Source organism: Melampsora larici-populina (assembly GCF_000204055.1).
Source record: "Melampsora larici-populina 98AG31 unplaced genomic scaffold MELLAscaffold_17, whole genome shotgun sequence".
In the NCBI taxonomy this organism is placed as follows: domain Eukaryota; kingdom Fungi; phylum Basidiomycota; class Pucciniomycetes; order Pucciniales; family Melampsoraceae; genus Melampsora; species Melampsora laricis-populina.
Genome location: NW_006768781.1, coordinates 792,973 through 809,478, shown reverse-complemented (window position 1 = coordinate 809,478; position 16,506 = coordinate 792,973). Strand labels below are relative to the sequence as shown.

At 43.4% G+C, this 16,506-nt stretch overlaps 3 protein-coding genes across 3 annotated transcripts; 2 read left to right on the top strand and 1 right to left on the bottom strand.

The window, feature by feature from the left end:
* Positions 1-4,634: 4,634 nt before the first annotated feature.
* MELLADRAFT_63028 (uncharacterized protein) lies at positions 4,635-5,315 on the bottom strand (the record flags this gene model as incomplete). Its single annotated transcript, XM_007409716.1, has 2 exons — positions 4,635-5,187; positions 5,245-5,315. 2 exons carry the CDS (start codon positions 5,313-5,315, stop codon positions 4,635-4,637), a joined length of 624 nt encoding a protein of 207 aa, XP_007409778.1.
* A 1,362-nt stretch (positions 5,316-6,677) lies between these two features.
* MELLADRAFT_86232 (uncharacterized protein) lies at positions 6,678-8,481 on the top strand (the record flags this gene model as incomplete). Its single annotated transcript, XM_007409842.1, has 9 exons — positions 6,678-6,849; positions 6,930-7,126; positions 7,205-7,378; positions 7,459-7,581; positions 7,642-7,693; positions 7,811-7,863; positions 7,924-8,025; positions 8,067-8,212; positions 8,274-8,481. 9 exons carry the CDS (start codon positions 6,678-6,680, stop codon positions 8,479-8,481), a joined length of 1,227 nt encoding a protein of 408 aa, XP_007409904.1.
* A 6,009-nt stretch (positions 8,482-14,490) lies between these two features.
* On the top strand, positions 14,491-15,874 carry MELLADRAFT_86231 (uncharacterized protein; the record flags this gene model as incomplete). The annotated part of the gene is made up of 8 exons (XM_007409843.1): positions 14,491-14,499; positions 14,570-14,677; positions 14,783-14,899; positions 14,945-15,109; positions 15,181-15,255; positions 15,323-15,418; positions 15,489-15,607; positions 15,676-15,874. The coding sequence occupies 8 exons, from the start codon at positions 14,491-14,493 to the stop codon at positions 15,872-15,874; spliced, it is 888 nt and encodes a 295-aa protein (XP_007409905.1).
* Positions 15,875-16,506: the final 632 nt, after the last annotated feature.

The window sequence follows — 16,506 nt, the reverse complement described above, 5'->3', positions numbered from 1 at the left end:
TGATTATTTTGGTCAATCTCAACTTTGGATCCTACACATTGACTTTGACGGTCCGTCTTGTTATAAAGTCATTGTTGAAGTTGGGTGTGATACAGATTCTATATTGTATGTTTGTATCGCCTGCCCTGCAAGCCGCTCAATGCAGAGCAGCCACATTCGCCGGCATAAGAAGACTCCCACTCACCTAAAAAATTTCAAAATATGGGTGGCAAAGCAAGCGGCCAAACCAACGCCAGCGTCTTTCATCAACCACAACGAAGTCCAACCTCACAGCAACTCTGCCCCAGCAAGCGATGAGAATCGAGCTCAGGCTGAGCACACCAAAATTGACTGCAATAGCGATTTTCCAACAGCAAATGCTGTTCAAGAAGTTTTTACTGATCTTTGGACTACCAATTATTCTCATCTGTTCCAATCTCCGGCTGTCAGCGTGCATAGTAGTAACGACGATCCAATTGGTGACTCAGACAGCTGTAGCAAAGAATCCGATTCCGACTCAGATGATTCGGTTCATTCTGAACGTCACAGAGCGCGTGATTTCAGCATGATAGACAAAGAAGAAGACTCCTGGTTCCCTTTTGCAAGTCTAGAGGCATGTATTGAGTTTTGCCTATTATTGGGTGGTATTCAAATTCTGACTGTCAATTTACTCCAGCAAATGGTTGGCTTCATGGTGCTGGGTTCATCACGTACTATTCTGTCCATGTTACAATACGAGCGCATGTGTTCGTTTTTCGGATTACTCGGTGTAACACTGCCTGCACACAAGACTATTCAGAAAGTCCGCCGCCGAATGAAGAATAGATTTAATTTTGAAGTCACAGAATCTCTGAGTCCTTTAGAAAAACCGTGCTTTGGTTTGAAAATTAGGGAGATCCTCAAGCAGGCAAGTAATGACTCACTGTAGCGAAGGCAGAGTAGAGTCCAAATTAATTGACTTTGTATTTTTCCAGGAAGTCGCGAATCCGTATGTATCAGACTACCTTGAATTCATTCCTTCGCTACCCGACGAAAGCACAAAGGTGTCATCCCTTTCGCAGTCTCAAAAGTGGAGAGAGGGACTTGACCGCAAAACCAGAGTTCAAATGGTTGACCGAGAAAATGGGCATTTTTACTTGCACGAACCGGTTCAATTGGAGTCCCAAAGGATTGTGGTTCCTTTGTTTTTTTATAAATCAGGAGACGATATATTTGCAAAATGTGTATTTGCACATATCAAGTGGGCAAACCCACATATACGAATAGAATTTCAATATGTTTCTAATTTTGACTCAGAATTATTGACAACAATCAATGTGAACTCCTTCTGGAGGGAATTTGACAAGGTAGAAATGCGTGATGGACGACTCATGAAAGACTTATGTGATGGTCTGATGTATGGTGGGTTTGTTAGTTCAAACTGACCATCATCTTGCGGCTGATTGATGGATTGCTTGTTGCTGGAATAAGAAAAAGACGGAGGCTCTCTGAACGCGGTTCCAACAGTGAATCCATGGCGAACAAAAGCCAAGGGTCGAATCATCCGACATGTTCCATTGGTGTTATACTGTGACGACTTGTCAGGTAACAAATCCAAGAGATGGAATAAGCACATCGCGTTTTACTTTACGTTAGCAGGGCTTCCTCCAAAGCTTTCAAATCAAGAATATCACTGTCACTTTGTGACCGTATTGAACTCGGCAGGAGCATTGGAATTGGCAGATCCTTTGGTAGACGACTTGAAGTAAGATTTTTGTTTATATTTATTCATCTTTTGACATGTCTGTGGTGGTTGTTGACAAAATAAACCAGCACTCTAATGCAAGATGGTTTTGTGGCCTATGACCACAAGGCCCAGGCGGAAGTGCTGGTAATGACCGCGGTCCTCTGTCATCTAGGTGACTCGCCTATGCATGCAGAGGTTACAAATACTATGAATCCCACAACTTCTTTGTCACCATGTCGGGTTTGCCATTTGAAGGTCCAGTCTCTGATGGAAAAACGTTCAGCAAAGTACGTATGTGACTTCCTGGGGGTTGACGAGGAGGGAAACAAGGTGTGATTATATTTATAGAACTCCAAATCATTGGATCAAAAATAATGGATGTGTTTGTTTTAATTTTTAGAAATCACTACCAAAAAGGCAATGGTCTGAAACTGCCAAAGGGACGAAGGCGCTTTGGAACTTGGCTCAAACGCCTGGAAACATCGGTCTTTTTGATACAAAATCTTCTGAATCTGGCGTGAAGGACACACTGAACCTTAGCTTTGTCAAAATGGTTCAGGATCTTCACCGTGATTCCTCAGTAACACACGCACAAACGTCCGCCTTTTGTCGCGAACTGAATGAGCAGTTTGGCGAGCGTCTATTCAATCCATTTTTACGACTCAATGGTAAGACTGGTCCGTTCTTGGTTGTTAATAACAGTAATGCTTATATACACTCCAACCAGGCTTTGATGGACATCGCGATACGCCAGTGGAGGTATTACACGTCATTTTATTAGGTGTTGCTAAGTACTTGTTGCGCCACCAAATGAATAACTGTTCGGCAAAGGAGAAAAACGAAATTTATGGACGTTGGAGGTCATTCAACACATCCGGTTTGAGCATTCCAGCAATTCAGCCAAAGACTATGATACAGCACTTTCTCAGTCTTAATGGCAAAGAATTTCAAACAGTTTTACAAGCGGCTCCGTTCATCTTCTTGGATTGCGAAATATCAAATGAGGAACGTGAAACTTGGATTGCGCTGTCCCATCTGGCCCCTTACATCTTTCAGACTGAAATCAGCGATATGAAGACCTATCTCAAGGATCTCGAGAAGCTAATCCGAATCTTTCTGAAGTCAATTGTTCAAATATCAGCTCAATGGTGCAATAAACCTAAGTTTCATATGCTGACCCCTCTATGTGATGCAATTGAACGATATGGACCTCCTTGCCTTTTTGGAACTGAAAATTTTGAATGTTTTAACGGAAACACTCGAGAGTCATCAATTCATTCAAATCATCTTAGTCCGGGCTCAGATATTGCTAATTCGATGAATAATCATAGGCTCATGCGAGCGTTAGGTGCGGGTTCTTATATTTATGATCACCAATCAAAAACATATATACAGGCGGGTTTAAAAGTCCAGAGGACTTTTTAAAATAATGTCTTGTTTCAAAAAGCATTAGGATTCAATGCCGCTTGGAATCAGGAAAATGTAATCAAAATAGGACGTACGTTTCCCTTTGTATATATGATCCATCATTGATATTCCTGCTTGTTGCTGATAACATCTCTTCTTTTTCCTTTCAAGGGTTACACGCTTGTCAACCGTTGAACGCGAATGACATGGTTCCAAGCGAAATACGTGATAGATTCTCGGCTAAGGACTGGCATGTACTCGAGTCGATCACTTTAAAAGACAAACGCAAGGTGACTTCAGATGCCTTTTTGTCTCTCGAGGATTCAGACACAAACAGTGGTAGGATGATAGCACGGGTCGTCAAGCTTTGGGGTGTGGGAGGGTGTTCCTTGCGACAAATCAAGGTCGAGGCGCATATTTGTAATATAGGTCAGGTGAACAAATTTTATGGTATGCGTGAGATCAAGGAGACCAGTAGGGTGATATGGATACATCCTTCTGTGAGTGACTGTGTTGAAAAACTTGGATTCTTGTCGGATATTGATATGCGTTGAGAATCTATAGAAAATCGATGGGATCCTTAATGTTCAACACGACTGTCATTTCAGCAAATGTCAAGTACAACAGAATAGAACAATGATGATTGAAAGAAGAGTCTCCAAAAATATGGACTATTCTGTGGTTCATGAACCAACGGACAATTTTATCCTCAATTCTGGTACATTCCATTCTTCTGAGCTGCATCGGTCTTGGGCACAAGTCCCGTTTAAAGAAGTCGATCGAGAGGATTGGAAGCAGGCAGTTAAAGCTGGAATTCAGAATTGGCAGACATCTTTGAAAAATAAAGAAGAAGCAAATGATAAAAAGAATCAAAAAGCGAAAGGTAAGGCAATAGCGGCGGATTCAGGCCACCGTGGAAAGAAAAGAAAAACAACCGACAATAACCACATACTGTCACAGTCACCATTTCGAGTCGAAGAAGACACCAATGGGCCGCTCGCTGGACCATCCACTTGGTGATTTATGTTGGTCAGATTATCAGATTAATTTGTTTTAAAATGAAACAGTGTCTCAACCGCACAGTTTTGTTTTCAGCTTTGTTTTCAAATGTATTTTTTTTTGAATGATTTATTCATATTTTTGATTTGAGTGTGCAAGTTTCTTTTGTTTAATTTGTTTTAAAATGAAACAGTGTCTCAACCACACAACTTTGTTTTCAGCTTGGTTTTCAAATGTATTTTTGAATGATTTATTCATCTTTTTAGTATGCAAGTTTTGCCACTCAACGTTTTCATTTACCTAAGTCTGTAAGTTTCTCTCTCTCGTCTGACATTGACATTTCAGATCATGAGAATACGCAACAAGAACACGGTTTGATTTGAATTTCGCAACCTCACTAAAATGAAAAATATAATGAATAATAGCAACATCAATAAGATCATAAAAATTAGAAATAAAAATAAATGAAAGATGATAAAAGATTGATGACAAAAAAGATTGACGACAATATGGATATTAGATTTTAATCCTCCTTTACTTGAGAAGACACCAGATTGCCATTGTCATTTTCTTGAGAAGATACATCAGAATTAAAGTCAGAATAATTCCCTACTACAGAGTCTTTCTCTTGGGATGTTACACGATAAGAAACTGAAGAACCTGATTCAGAGTCGGACATTGAGTCCTTCACAGCTGAAGGAAAGGGACTTTCGAGACGTAGTATCGAGCGATAAGGATACCAACCGTACTGACTCTCAATCGAGAGTAGAGGATAGAAAGGAAATTGTCTAATGGCAATGGAAGCAGTGCTTATGTCATATATTTTTCTCCTCAAGAAATTATGATATACCAAAATCCCCCAATTTTCATCGCCAGTCATGTCGACAAAAGCTGGCACGGGGAGAGAGTGTTTGATGCATAGGACATCCACTAGGCGATGAAGTCTGTCGTAGTCAAACTTAGAGTTGAGAGGCCCAATCGTAATTAGCCGGAACGGATCCACATCGTCCGCCGAAGCAAACCTCATCGGTTGGTGTAAACGTCCAGATTTGTCAAGGATGGCTTGATAAAGCGGCCTGCATTCCATGTCTGTAAATATTTGCCATAGAATCACACATAAAAGAATCAATTACCTTCTAAAATAGCGTTCCAAATCCAGACGCGAAAGCGTAGGAAGATAGTCCATCTGGTCCACAAGGTCCATGGTGGGTTTCAGCCTATTTCAAATCAAAGCAATTAGTCAGTAAATAGACAACATCCAATCATAATGGACGCCAGCTTAACGACGTCTATCTGGTGGCGGCTTGTATTGCAAAAGCGCAGGGTGTCTCAATGTATCATTTCGCCAGAAAGCACTCATATTGCAGTAAAATGATTAATAGGTCAATAGTTCAAGGTTGCCTGGTAGAAAAGGAATTGATTTGACAACGGGAAATAAGACTAATCAGATCTAATAATCTAGATCATCTTCCATTTGTCACAGCCACACACTGGACATCGTGCTGTGATCGAATCCACGCGCCTGATTGTGCAATAATTGAAGATTTTGAAGTCAATCAACTCGCAACACGCCTGGAGATTGCAGTTGCAGTGTGACAAAATCCAAAGGCTGTGGGCAAAAATCATTGGTTTTTCAACCGATTTCGGTTTTAAAGCAACTTCCAATGAAAGTTGTCATTATTTGTCGAATAACTTTTGAGAATGGACAAATTGCCAAGGCCTGTGGGTATAACCTTCGGTTTTACAACCGATTTCAATTCCCAGATTGTGTGATTTTGATATAACAACAGCGGTTTTACAACCAATTCTGGTTTTAAATGTATAACCAGCGGTTTTACAACCAATTTCAATTCCCAGATTGTGTGATTTTGATATAACAACCAGCGGTTTTACAACCGATTTCGGTTTTAAAGCAACTTCCAAAGAAAGTTGTCATTCTTTGTTGAATGACAACCTTCAAGATTGGACAATCTCGTTTGATTGCCAAGGCCTGTGGGTATAACCAGCGGTTTTACAACCGACTCTCCTTGTTCCTCGTCCAAGAGGCGCTTGAAAGCTCTGTGGGATCGGATCATCAAAAGTTGTCATTTGGAATATTGTTTCTAATGAGCGAGCCAAAGGCTGCTTGTTTGATTGAGCAATTTGAAGCATGATGAGGTGTCAAAGAGGAGTGAGAGAAGAAATCCTGTGTGGAAATGCGAGGATCTTTTTTTGCTTGTCTTATTTTTTCCGCACCCGGGCCCATAAAAAGGGCAGGGCTCTTGTCTTTTTCACCATTCATCAACTCATTTCATTCTTTCACATCATTATCTTTGTATTTTTCGATTTCACCTTTATCCAACCATCATCTCATCGGCCATTCATCATCGACACCTTTCACTCACTCCATGACGACATGACTCGACGCTATCAGCCTAAGCCATACAGTAAAAAAAGCCAGACTGTAAACGACAGTGCTCACAATCGTTCCTCGCGTGGTTCCAAATCAACTCCATCTTCCGCTCCTGCTTCATCGAGTCAACCTTCTGAACAGTTACCACATCAAGTCACCGGAAGTCGCATCCAGATGATGCTAAATCGTTCCAGAAGCACTGTCACTCCGCTGGGTCCAACCAACCCTCCTCCTGATGCCAACCCTCCCAGCCACGATGTCGGCGATGACGACCTGAATGACTTCAACTTCGAGAACAACCATGATGACGATCTCAACCTTCAAATCACCCATGCTCTTCAAGAACGTAAGGTTGTTTTCTTTCCGATCTTTAGAAAACCCCTTTCCTGACCATTTGTACTTTACATCCATCTCTACTGCATACAGAAGCAGCGTTAGAGAATGACGAGCATCTTTCACAGGCCGCCAGTGTATCATCAGGAAATTTATTAGGAAATCAGATCACCAGCTCAACAACCGCTCCAACTCACTTGACAGGTAATAGATTACAAGTTTTCAATCGTCTTGCTACGCGCACACACCTTGATGATGAGAGTCAGAGTCTTGGTCGCTTCATGTGCAGTGTAAGCACCATTCCCTTTTCATTTAGAATGTTCCTTCCCATTCTACTCAACTTTGAATCTTCTGATATTGGTTGGCAGTTTGAGTCTCAAGACGAACAGTTCCTAGCCTGCATGACCACTGTCCTGGCAGTCCATCAAGATGTCTCGTCCATCCGTGATGAGATAATCGAAGCCATCAGAAGAAACTCATTCCCTGGGGAAGCTTCCTCCCCTGAACGTGTCACTTGGAAGGGTGATGGGGCTGAACTCAAAGTAAGTTGTATGTTTGTCTTTGTTTGTCATTTGTGTCCTTCACTATATTAACGGTTTGATTACATGTTATCCTATACTAGCAATGCATGCGTTTGTTAGCAACACAAACCATTCTAAGTGGCAATCTGCAAGCTTATACTGCCAGGGTAGACCCATTGGGAGGGACGGATCAGCTGCCTTTAGGTTTGTATGCTAAAGTCATGGTAAGTGACATTTCCTTTAAATTTTAATACATTTGTGAACCAAACTGAAGGCATATACAGACCTCCATGTTATCCCATCCTAGCGAATGGAAGAATAGGGTTCTGCCACCTGGTTATGGCACTAACCCCGATCCTCGACATACTCGATCTTTGGAAACGACCCTGAGCTATCAACACACATTTTCTGATGTAGAGCAGCTTCTCACCCACATCAACCTTCCAAATTGAGTACACTCGGGCACAAACGCCAACGTACCAGTCCTTGACACAGTGATTGTCAAGGTGAGTTAGCACTTGCTATCTATCAATGTCAAGTTGTACTGAAATTACATTTATACACAGCTTTACCAGAAAGAACGCGGCCTTATTGGGGGACGAGTGCGTGTGCGCGAAGAGATCCTTCAGGAGGTTGATCATTTACAAACTTCTCGATATGCTTGGCTGGTAATTCTGTCGACTGATATCTCAATCAAACCACAATTCAGAAGCTGACAGTGTTACCTGCGATCCAGAGGATGCAAGCCATCCACTGGGGCTTGAACTTTGCAGAATATGAAGGCCGATCTTTTTGGAATGTTGTGGACCGGCAACTGGCCTTTTTGCGATCTCAGACCACGCGGTACCGTTACGCGTACGTTAGGACCTCCTTCAATTTGATATCAACGTACTAACCATTCCACTCTTTTGCATAGCTTCTTTCTGTTAGTATTGCAATTCGACCTCGAACGCATTGATGGCACTAAGACATTTGAGGAGTTGAGGGGGTCCACCAACTTTTCTTTACCTACTGAGGCGCAAATTCAAACCACTATGGACGATTTGAACACGACCTTTGGACAGGTGGTGCAACCTGATGAGGAGGCTTACACGGTGCTTCCAGAGCCCGCTACCCCCATTTGAAGGTGTTTCACTTATGTTCTCTTCGTCTTTTGTGTATGTGTCTCTCTCTATGTTGTTATTTTATCTCTGTGAATATAAATTTAAATTTATTTATTACATAGCCTGTATCTTCTGTTTAAGTATGTATATTCTGTTTTCTCAAGATCGTTTTCTCTCTTTGTGTTATTGTGCCTGTCTCTACGTTGTTATTTTATTTGTCTGAATATGTCATTTTGTGTGAATATAAATGTATTGTATATTTTTCTTATTTGCGTGTTTGTCTTCATTCTATTTTATTTGTGTGAATATGTTATTTCGTGTGAATATAAATTTATTATATATTTTTCTTATTTGCGTGTTCGTCTTCATTCATTGTGAGAAAAGAAACACGCAACTGGCCGTCCCAAAGAGGGTACCGGTGCCATTTTAGAAATTGCCAACTGGTTTGACAGTTGAGGTTTAAAACGGGTGAATAACTACATACAAAAATTGCGTTGGCAAAACCCCGGTTTTAGAACCCTCATTGAGACTGTGCAGGAGATCACGTTGTAAAAAACGCTGGTTTCCAAACCAGGATTCAGATTCTTCTCAGGAAAACCGTTGTCATTGTTTCGGTTTGGAAACCGGCAGTGAAATCCTGGTTTGTTAAATACTGGGTTAGCACACGGGTTTCAAAAGAACCGATTTAGACCGCGCGGTTTAAGCTTGTTGGGCCAACGTAGCCTCTCTGCAAAGAAAACCGGGGTATCAACCGGGGAGATACCCCGGTGGGATAACCGTTTCGGAGGGTTTGTGGTGTACCAGTACAGTATTGAAGATACTGGTACAGTACCTATAACAAAAATACTCAAAATCAAGGTACTCAGTACAGTACCTACGGGGAGATACTGTACGGAGTACAGTACCTAGAAATTAGGTACTGTAAAAAACCTCAGGCAGTACAGTATTTTTGGCCACCCCTGATCAATACTGTACTGTACTGGTATCTTGGGGCGATACTTAGGTACTATACCGTATCGTACCTTGTGCAGGTACAATACGGTATAGTACAGTACCTATGTAAGTACCTGGCACATTAGGGAGAAGCATGTATTCAAATTGAGCACCATAGAATGTAAAACAAATCTTATTAAAGAGACATAAAGATTAAAGCTAAATATTATTAAAAATTTCAATGTTGAAGTAAAATAGAGAGGAAAAGACAATTAGGAAAATAGAAATTATTGGAGGGAACACATTCCCTCAAGACCTTCTTGCACGGATAGATGCATCATTGGAAATGCATTGATTCATAATTTCCCCCGCTTTGACAAACTGGCCTTTCATTTGCACACCTTCCACTGACCACATATGGCCACATACAAGTCTCTCGATTGGTCAAGGCTTGAGCAAGCTCCGGTCTCGGGTGCAGATATCGGCAGCACAGGAGAAACCCCTCTCACAAGCGCATGATGTGCCGCTGATGGCCAGGTAATCACGAGCAAGGCAGCTCAATATCGGATGCTTTCCTTCGTTCAACTGAAGAATGTTATCAAACTTAGTAATGAATTTGACCATGACAAAGAGTGAAATAAAGACAAAGTTACCTTCCACCATTCCAAAGCCAGATGAGGGTTCTCACCAACCTCTTCTGAGGGATCCTCTGCCATCTCCAGGTAGGATCTGAGTTCATTAGCCGTGTTGCGTCGGTTCTTGGCTTTGTGTTTGCGGAATTCCTTGTCTTCTTCCACAGCTCCTAAGCTTTTTCCATTTGTAGCAGCACGGCTAGAGTTAGATGTTATGGGTTCATAAGGCCCATCAGTTTCCATTTCGAGTTTTTTGTTTGCATAGGCTGTTTCGATGAGCTCCTTAGCAAGCAGGATTTCATCGGAGCCTTCTCCAAAGGCAAAGTCGAAATAATCGATTCGTAAACTTGGATGTAATATAGTTGCAAGGATAAGAGCGTGCGATTCAAGTGCCTCTTTAAGATAGGCCTTGAATCGCACGTGCATAGAGTGGTACATTGGAAAGAGCGGCTCGGCCCGTGATTGAGTCGAATCGATGTGCTTTTGAAGAGCTTTCTTGAGCTTCACGTATTCACGTATTACTAATGAGCCAGTGGGACCGCTTTGCTCAAAGAACTTGGTCAAGTTCTCGAACTCCTAGTACAAGTAACCACATATTAATATTGTACAAAACTGTTTCAACCACTAAGACAACAAAGGAAACACAATGGCTTACCTGGAGAATCTTGATCAGTCCTCGCACCTGTTGCCATTCATCTGGCGATATCATAATCTTATTGAAGATTCCTCAAGGTTGGTGAAGGTCTGGAGCTAATGGAGTTTTGACAACTCGGCTTGGTCCAGCCCTGCGTGGAACGTCCATTTGGTCTTCCTTCAAGATTTGATCGATCACCTTGAGTTACAAAAACAAATGTAAGTCTTCAATAATCTAAAGGGATTGATATTGTGAACTTACTTCTCGGGCGTTGTACAATCGTTTCCAGCATTGGAGCTTGATGTTCCAACGTATGCCGTATCCAGGAATTGGCCTGGGGAGTTTTTCCGAGAGCATCGTTTGGCTGACGGCATCAACGAGGGAGCACATCACTGCCGAACCACCAATCTTACGTCCTACAACATCCAGCTTAATTAATGTAACACAAAGTTAGCAAACACATACGCTATATATAAACAAAGTGAAAAAAGTGAGGAAGGTATCTTACTTTGGTCATCAGCAAGGCGACTGCATTTGCAGCATTGCGATTGCTTGGCAATGGATCGATTGGAGGGGTAAGTTCTTCGTGAGGCCCATCGATAACACCATACCAATCAGGACTCTCCACAGCAGGCTGCAGATTGGAGTCGTCAACCTCGCCAGCATCATCTTCCTCTCCTTCACATCCTAAAGCACCTTTGGCCGTCTCGTCTTCTTCAGGAACAGCTTTTAGAGTCGTGTTTGCAATCGGAAATTCCCCAAGCATGGTCGATTTCACAAGAGGAGGTGGAGGGGCCTGGATACCGAGGGATTGAAGACCTCCACTGACAATCAGTGCCAACTTATGACACACGCATTGTACTCGGTGTGTTTTGTGGTTCCACTTAAAAACTTCGTTGTTGTCCTCGGCGTGTTTCTGGAGTCGTATGTTCATGGCCTCAGCTAGTGTATTGTTATTGCTTCCTGAGCCGTGAGTCTGGGAGATCATGTAGATGAAATAAAAGAAACTATAATGATTAGTTAGATTAGAAGTAAAACAATGAGACAAAGTCATAAAACGAAAAACCTATCTTTGTATGTAGCCTGTGCTTGATCAGGAGATTGTTCAATGGCTCAGCCAGCCAATCTCCCTTATGATGCCATGCGATGAGCTTCAAGGCAAAGTGCCTCGTGACATAGGTCTAATCCTTTGTGACAAAGGTGACACTTGCACCTAAGAATCCATATCGATTACCAGGGGTGGTCCAAGCGTCATGTATGAGCCCAAATGAGCTTTTAAGAGACTAATACAGATCATTGATCATCAATCATCAGAAAAAGAGGAGAATTAAGGAAAATATAATGTAGATTTCACACCAAAGGCACGACATGTGGAAGTTTTCCATAGTAGCCGAAGGAGTGTGAAAGGACAGTAATCCTCCCATGTCACATTGGTGACAGGGGAGGTAACTCGCTGACAAGTGGTGAACTCTGACTTAGCAAAATTTTCACTAGCCAGAACACCACTCCCTAGCATCTATCAGAACACCACAAACACGATCCTTAGCCGTTGAACACCTTCAGTTTTTCTCTCTATAGTTTCCTTTTTTTTGTCCCGCCCACCTTCCCTAGGCTAGGACCGGCCTCTCGGGTGTTCACAGGTCTGTCGGGTCTATGGGAGGCCTACCCGGAAACAACCGTCCCGGCCTCGTCCGAGACGCCCCCGGCTAGAGCTGCCCCCATAGGACCCCCCCCCACCCTAGCATGTACCTAGCTGAATGTAGGATGTGTTAGCATGACCTGTAATACAAAAGAAAGGAAGAGAGATAAAAAGGAAAAACTAAGATAAGACGGCTATTCCAAAACACGATAGAGGAGTAGATGGATGACAATAGTGAAAAAAGGAAAGCGAAAGAGGCACTCACCTGGAGTTCATCAATCACAGAAGATCGCATGCCCGAGATAGGCCTCATGTGCGAACTTGGCTACCCAGGTCCTTCCAAAAAGATGGGCGTTTGGATTGGCATATCGAAAGGCGGCGCGTAAATAGGGATCTTCCATGCGTCGCCATGGCTGAGCTGTCCTAATAACCCACATACCCAAAAGTTGGTTGAGAATCTGATGATCGAATTTTGGTACCACCTGAGCAAATGAAGTCATTGAGGTTTGGCCTTGGGTCGAGTTGTCATCTTCAGATCGCTGTTCTGCGACGGTGAGTGGCAGTTTACAGCCAGAAGCGATCGCAGTAGATCTCTTCTGGCAACCTGGTTTGCCAGACTTACCATCCTGCGTGGAACCATCTCGATGGGCCAACAGATTTGTTGCCAAAGACAGAGCACAGGCTACGTTGAAGCCACAGTACTTGCAAGGAAACACCGTGACTGACTTCTTTTTTGCCTATAACAAATTGGCGAGGAGGTGAAAAGTAGAGTTTAAATAATTAAAAAGGGGAAATTAAATTTTGAAGAAGAGGATACATAAAGGGAAATTCAATGATAACTTACATTGATGATTGTAGTCATCTCGTCAAAGTAATCGCGAATGTTATCAAAACGGTGTTTGGTCTTAGGTTTCTTTGCAACCTTTGCATTCTCCTCGTCGGAGTCTTGCACCAAATTGATCTGGAGACCGACAGGCTGACTACTTGCATTGTTGTCACTTGCTTGTGGCGCTTGCTGAGATAGATCAGATTGAGTTTTTCGACGACGCTTTGAATGTGTCTTTGATGATGATTGTCTTGGTTTGTTGGGCTTGGGCTTGAAGCAAGGCTGACGAGATTGTGAGTGGTCCGAGGTTCCGTCATCCGTTGAAGGATCATTGCGCTTGCGTTTGGTACTAGTTGGCTGATAGACTGAACCGTCGGATTCAGAGCCATGATCTTGGTGATGGGCGGAACGGCGCGAGTCAGCAGGAACTTCAATCATTCGGGATTGCTGCCTAGCTGGGGATGGTCGGGAACTGCGACGTTGATTGGAGGAATTGCCTACGGCAGAAGAAGATGGGGATGACATGATGACAATGCGGAAGAAATGGATATAACTATAGTATTGAGAAGATGTAGAGTAGAGTCAACAAATATGATTGAAGATATAAAAATTTAAATGGTGGAAGTGAAAGAAAAATAAGAAACAAATGGGCATACCTTTTGGCGACAAAGAAGCCCCCGCCGATGGAACCTAATGGAAAGGCTTGGTGTTTCCATCGTCGCTTGTCTAAATCGCTGCTAAAGATAAATTAACACCACATTGGTCAGTTAGAGAAGGTAAGGAGGGGGATCTAGATCAAAAAGGGTAGATTGATCCATTGGGCTTACCAATTAGGCAAGATCATGGCACGATCTTTGGTGGCCTTCGTCGTTTGAGGTTGTTTGAGGTGATGTATTGGGAGAAAATCGGGATCGGATGTATTCTGAGCGAGGAGGAAGGGCTGGTACAGTACAGGTACTTGCCCGGTACTTGCCAGGTACTTCGCAGGTACTTTACCGGTAAAGTACCTAAAGTACCGGGCCAGATACCCGGTACTGTACCTAGTATCACGATACTGACAGAGCCGGTACTGTACTGGTACCTTGGTGACCGGTACTATACTAAGTACAGTACCTACACTGAAAAAAAAAGTTTGTACGCCCTGTAGTACAGTAGTGGCAGCCAAGGTACTGTACTGCCAGGTACTGTACTTGTACTTTTAGGTACTTTACTTTACTATACCGATACTGGTACAGTACCGGCTGCTGCGTTGACACCAGCTTCAGCCTCCTCCCAGCGCCCGTCAGTGTCAGCCGGCCGCAACGCAGTCAAAAAGTTTGGCGACCTCCTCAAACTCACAAAAGAGAATGTAGATCTTTTGCAGAAGATGTACGAGGTGAGCTTAAATCGTTCTGTATTGGACTGTCACAAAGGGATCATTGACTGCTCATTCATTCAATGTGTAGAACACACTGCCCAATGAAGAGTATTTAGGGACCCTGGCGTGTGTGGTTTATTTTTCTCAGCTCTCTGGTGGATCGGGTTCCAAGTGGGTACCTGGGCGCCGCATTCGAGTGAGCCCCTCTTTTCCTTTCCCCTCCGATTAAGCACTTGTTTTTAAATTTCTTACAACTGTTTTATCCCTTTCTTCTGTGTATGAATAATCTAACCGCTCTTAGGACACTTTCAAAGACACAATCGGCAACTTCATTCTCCGGCCCACCCTTCAGGCGTTCAGCAAGACTGTTGCTGCAAATCACACTACTCTGGTGGATAGCTTAGAAATATTGACTTTTGTAAGTTATTCTTTCATTCGGTGATAAATCTCCAAACTCACCGAGTCAAGCGTTCCCCTCCAGAACTACCTCAAAGAACTTGACCCCGAGATTGTAGATGAACAATGCGCCGGAGATTACATTGCTGGCGAGGCCTGTGTTCCTGGAACCGCGATGTATTCTTTCATTAAAGAAACTTTGAAGAACCAGCGTAGCAAAGTCCGTTCTGTGGTAGGGCTTATCCTCTGAATTACTTACTACAGACCGCTAATCGCTGACTACGTTGATGCCAAAACCACTAGCTTCTCACCAATATCCTCGGTGTTAAAGAGGATAGCGCTCTTACTGTTCCGTCTGCAAAATCGGTTGTCCTTCTGGTAGGTTTTTCTTTCTTCAACTTCTAAATTCCCACAGAGTTACAAGAACTGACTCTCAAACCCACAGGTTGCACGCACGTTTGTCCCCAAGTTAAAAGATCTGGGGGACAAGGCCTTGATGATCAAGCTGGGGCCTGAGAAGATCAGGTGGATCATATTTATGGTCAGCCTTCCTTATTTACCTCTTTAGTTAAGACTAAGGACGATTAGACTGACCTGGCGTATCATCTTAGCGATACGTGACAGCTTACCACCATCTTAACCACACTGAAAACAAACAACGTTGCCAATGGACCATCATGGACGAAGCTTTGGCGGACCTTCGCGCGAGGCCTGACAGCGATCGACCCTTGTAAATCTTCTTTTTCCAACATATGTCCTTGAGTGCACGAGCCCTGATTGACTCTTTCCTTGTTTCAGGTTTCTCAATCAGATTGTGCGCTATGATCGAGAGGCCTTTAATGGCAAACGAACCTGGGCCACTATCAAAGTCTCAGAACCCCTCCGAGCCCCCATCGCGAGTGAAGTTCTGGCAAGTGTAGAGGCAAATCCAGGAGGTGGGTCTGGCTCTGGGGATATGGAGACAGAGGAGGTAGACGACGGTGGAGGGGATGAATGAAACCCAGATTATGGTAGTGGATATCTTTGTACTTAGCATGAAATCGACCATTCAAAGGTCTTTACCGCAATGAATCCGCTTTTCTCCTCCCGTACATGAGCATGCAAGAGAGGGGGTTTTTAGCAACACAATGAATTGCAGCGCTCGCATTCTCGTGCAAGCGCGAGGTGACATACAGCGCTGCACCGTGACTCGTGCGTGTTTGCCCTGTATCGAGAGGTCACGCGGGTTGCTGGCTCCCCACTGCGCGTCCACCCGACACGAGGTCGATATCATCCAGATGTGACATCCATGACTCTGCCACGGGGCCCAGGACGTCTTGTTCCTGTGTGACGAACACGTAAACACGATGTGTTTCATTCCAGCGTGGTTTGGACGCGGAAGGCCCCTGCCAGAGGATTCCACGTGAATTTCACGTGCCCACCCCTTAGTGGTGTACAAATGGCCTTCCATCCGTTTGGTCACGGCAGCAAGAGGAGCTAGAAACTGGACTAAGTTTTCGACCAAAGCCCACTCTTCGTGATCAAGTTTGAAAGCCTCAAGTTCTGGGTTACAATTAAACTGATACTCTAAGACGACTCGAAGGTGAATGAATCGGGCAAGTGATGCATGGGTTGATGACCATCGAGTTG